At 49.0% G+C, this 4,541-nt stretch overlaps 1 protein-coding gene across 1 annotated transcript in view; it reads left to right on the forward strand.

Annotated features, from left to right (window-relative positions):
- LOC122547556 (gamma-aminobutyric acid type B receptor subunit 1-like) overlaps positions 1-2,796 on the forward strand; it is a gene marked incomplete at both ends in the record, with an annotated part of 6,451 nt that extends 3,655 nt beyond the window's left edge. The window contains one exon of the mRNA XM_043686175.1: positions 2,548-2,796. Within this exon, the coding sequence (XP_043542110.1) occupies positions 2,548-2,796 (249 nt within the window). The remainder of the gene's footprint in view (positions 1-2,547) is intronic.
- Positions 2,797-4,541: the final 1,745 nt, after the last annotated feature.

Consider the following 4,541-nt stretch of genomic DNA (forward strand, 5'->3'; position numbering starts at 1 on the left):
GATGGAAATGTGTTGCTGGAAAAGCGCAGCAGGTCAGGCAGCATCTAGGGAACAGGAGAGTCCATTGGTGGAGGAGGGGGTGATGGTGGAGGAGGCAGTAATGGCGTTGGGGAGGAAGTGATGTTGTTGGTGGCATGGTTTTGGTGTTCGGTGGAAGGGAAGGGATGGGGTAGTGGTGTTGCAGGAATTGGAATTGGTGGCAATGAAGTATTAGCCCTATCGGTCCAAAGCAGAAGTGTGTGTGCTTGGGAGGTAAGGTTGCAGTCAGTGTTCGACCCAGTTAGTCTACTGGGACCCCGAGGTTTGAGAGCTAATGGTCAATATATCCAAAAGGATGTGGACGCTTTGGAGAGGGCGCAGAGAAGGTTTACGAGGATGTTGCCTGGGGTGGAAGGTGCTAGCTATGAAGAGAGGTTGAGTAGGTTAGGATTGTTTTCATTAGAATAAAGGAGACTGAGGGGGGACCTGATTCAGGTCGACAAAATCATGAAGGGTATAGACAGGGTGGTCAGAGGTAAGCTTTTTCCCAGAGTGTAGGATTCAATAACGAGAGGTCAGAGGTGAGAGGTGGAAAGTTTAAGGGGGATACACACGGCAAGTACTTCACACAGAGGGTGGTGGGCATTTGGAACATGTTGCCCAAGAGGTGGTAGAGGCAGACACGGTAGATTCATTTAAGGTGAGTCTAGACAGATGCATGAGTAGGTGGGGAGCAGAGAGCTACAGATGATTAGGAATTGGGCGTTAGGTTGAGACAGTGGGTTTGGAACGGCTCAGGCTTGGAGGGCCGACGGGCCTGTTCCATTGGCTGTAAATTTTCTTTTGTCTTTGTCTTAGGGAGCGCAGTTTGTAGATTGGCACATGGAATAATGAAATGTTGCAGCGCTCAGTGGGGCATTCTGATGTGAACCCCACTAGCTCTCTTTGCTGTGGATGCAGTTACTTGCGTGGTGTGACAGCAAAGTTATTGCCCCCCTCTTGTGTGAGAAATGTTCTCAGACACATAGCAGAGTGTTGGCATGTTACAAAGGTGGGAGGGAGTGAAAGTGAGTGATGACTTGGACTGGAGAGAAACGACGACCGGGAGGTGGATCTGGAATCACAGCTAGGCCAGACCAGGTAATGACAGCAGATTCCCTGTGAAGCAGATGGTGTTTTACAACAACCAACAATAGTTTCAGCGTCCCTTTCACTGAGGTCAGCTTTCCAAATTGTATTTGAAGTGTGACCTAGTTAGGATTTGAACCCAAATCCCCAGAGCATTAGCCTGAAAGTCAGGGTTACTAGCCCAGTGAGATTACCACTTCACCACCACCTACCTCCCTATTGTCCGCAAGCAACAAAAACAGGAATTGCTAGAGAAACTCAGCAGGTCTGGTGGCATCTGTGGAGAGAAAGCAGAGTTAATGAGGTTTCAAGTCCAGTGACTCTATTTCAGAACTAATCTTTAACATTTTGGTCAGTGCTTTGAGTGTAGGAATTGGGAGGTCATGTTGCAGCTGTACAGGACATTGGTTCGGCCACTTTTGGAATATTTCATGCAATTCCAGTCTCTCTCCTATAGGAAGGCTGTTGAGAAACTTGAAAGGGTTCAGAAAAGATGTACAAAGATGTGGCCAGGGTTGGAGGGTTTGAGCTACAGGGAGAGGCTGAACAGGCTGGGGCTGTTTTCCCTGGAGCATCGGAGGCTGGTGGGTGACCTTATTGAGATTTATAAGATCACGAGGGGCATGGATAAGGTGAATAGACAAGATCTTTTCCCTAGGGTGGGGGAGTCCAGAACTAGAGGGCATAGGTTTAGGGTGAGAGGGGAAAGATATAAAAGGGACCTAAGGGGCAACTTTTTCACGTAGAGGGTGGTACGTGTTTGGAATGAGCTGCCAGAGGAAGTGGTGGAGGCTGGTACAATTGCAACATTTAAAAGATATCTGGGTGGGTATATGAATAGGAAGGGTTTGGAGGGATATGGGCCGCGTGCTGGGAAATGGGACTAGATTGGGTTGGGATACCTGGTTGGCATGGATGGGTTGGACCGAAGGGTCTGTTTCCATGCTGTACACCTCTATGACTCTATAACAAAAGATCCCAAGGTGTTTGACATGGACATTCTAACAGTAAGTCTGACCCTGGGCCATGCAAAGATGGCACAGACTCGCAGAGATGTACACAGCACAGAAACAGACCCATCGCTCCTTTCCCCTACCCTGGGGAAAAGAACTCGTGAATTGTATTGGGAAAGGTGACCAAACATTCTCAGGAGCCTCTTAACAGACAAGAGAGAGAGAGAGGCAGAAAGGTGAAGAGGTTTCTGGAGGGAATTTCCGAGCCCACAGCTGAGGGCACAACCACCAATAACAGAGCGATTAAAACTGGGGATGAGAAAAAGTCCATGGTTAGAGGAATCTGGGTAGTTCAGAGGTTGCAGGAGAGGATTTCAGAGACATGGTGTGGTGAGGCTGTGGCGTAACTTGTGGACAGGGATGAGAACTTGCTCGGTGATGATGTTGGGTCCTGTGCGACGTAACCCGTGCACCTTATCCCGCACAGACCTCGCAGGAGTTCTTGGAGAAACTGCAGACAGTGATCAAGAAATCACCGGAGGAGACTGGGGGCTACCAGGAGGCACCCTTGGCATACGATGCCATCTGGGCACTGGCCCTGGCCCTGAACAAAACGGCTCAGGAGCTGGAGAAGAAGCAGATGCGCTTGGATCAGTTCAACTATCACAGTCAGAACAGGGCCATCACTGATGAGCTTTACAAAGCTATGAATTCCTCCTCCTTTGATGGAGTCTCAGTAAGTGGCTGTGTGAGCGTCTCTATGCCTGTTTGTGTGTGTGTGTGAGAGAGTGTGTATGTGAGAGCGTCTCTATACCTGTGTGTGTGTGAGAGCGTCTCTATGCCTGTGTGTGTGTGTGTGTGTGTGTCTCTCCCTCTCTCTCTCTTTCTCTCTCTTCCCCAGCCTCCCCCCCACCAGCCTTTCTCAGTCTCCATTTGTAGGTTTGCCTATATGGGCATCTACCTGTGTCTGACTGTGCGTGTTGGCTTGTGTTTGTCTCTGTGAGTATCTTGTGACTCTGTGGATATCTGTCCCTATTTGCCTTTGTCTGACTGTTTATATCTGCCTGTGCTTATCAGTGTCTGTGCTTGTACATCTGTCTATGTCTGTCTGTGCATTGAGACCTGTGTGTTTTTATCTGTCTGTGTGCATGCTTTTCTGTCTGCGCTCGGGTGCGTTTATCTATATTTGTGTGTGTCTGTATAAGTTACCGTCTGTAAATAAAGTGTGTTGTGTTTGAGTGGTTTTGCACACCAATGTGTTACTGTACAATGTGGTCAACTCCCTGGTGTATGGAAACAAAGACGTTTTAGGTAGAAAGTTAATTACCTGTGTTGAAGTAATGCTGGTTTAGCAGGAGCCCTCCCTCGCTGTTTTTAGAAATGGTGCTGTGTGCTGAGAGGGAAGGAGGGTCCTGGGTTTAAGATCATATTCGAAAGATGATCAGTTCTTCAGTGCAGGAGCAGGTTGGATTAACTGCTAAATCCCCAGCCTGAAACCGTCACTTTCCTGTTGTGCCACAACCTTCATCATGTTGAACATCTCTGAAAGAAACTCCCCCTCCCCCCCCCACCCCCGTGCTGTGCTTGTTCCTGAAGCTGTTTATCCCTCCCGTGGTAAGGGTCCAAAACTACACTCAGCATCCCAGCCGCATCTATGGTCTAACGCAATCATTGTGTGATCTCCTGGCCTCTGTCTGCACTCCCCTGTCAATGTGAGCTCTCAAGTTTGGTTTTTTTTTTAAATCTTGTTCATGTCCCGGATCTGCTACACCAGGAACGTTTCCCTTCCTCACCAAGTTGAGAATCTATTCCGTGCAGTTGGCACAGGGCTGCTAGAGTCATTTGTAGCACAGCAGGCCATTCAGCCCTTCAAGTCCATCCCACACCAATGACATTGAGTCATACAGCGGGGAAACAGACCCTTCAGTCCGGATGTAAGCTCCCAACCCGAAATGTCGACTCTCCTGCTCCTCTGCCTGTGCCTTTCCCTCCCCCCGTTTTAATCGACTCTGACTTCCAGCATCTACAGTCCTTACTATCCCCTTCAGTCCAACTCGTCCAGCTGAGCAGCTTTCCCACATTGAACTAGTCCCATTTGCCTGCGTTTGACCCATATGCATATGTGTGAATACTTCTTAATTATTCATTCATCAGATGTGTGCGTCCCGACTGCTAACCCCTTGTTGCCCCAGGACAAGGTGGTGGGGGGGCTGTCCGTATGCACCCAGTGCTGTGGTAGGAAGGGGTTTCCAAGACTTTGTCCCAGTGACAGTGAAGGAACACAGAATCCCTACAGTGTGGAAAAAGGCCCTTCGGCCCAACAAGTCCACACCAACCCTCCACACCATCCCCCTAGCCTATTACTCTACATTTACCCCTGACTAATACACCTAACCTACACACCCCTGAACACTATGGGACAATTAAGCACAGCCAATTCACCCTAACCTGCACATCCTTGGACTGAGGGAGGAAACCCAC

This window comes from Chiloscyllium plagiosum, unplaced genomic scaffold (genome assembly GCF_004010195.1).
Source record: "Chiloscyllium plagiosum isolate BGI_BamShark_2017 unplaced genomic scaffold, ASM401019v2 scaf_14100, whole genome shotgun sequence".
NCBI classification, from domain to species: domain Eukaryota; kingdom Metazoa; phylum Chordata; class Chondrichthyes; order Orectolobiformes; family Hemiscylliidae; genus Chiloscyllium; species Chiloscyllium plagiosum.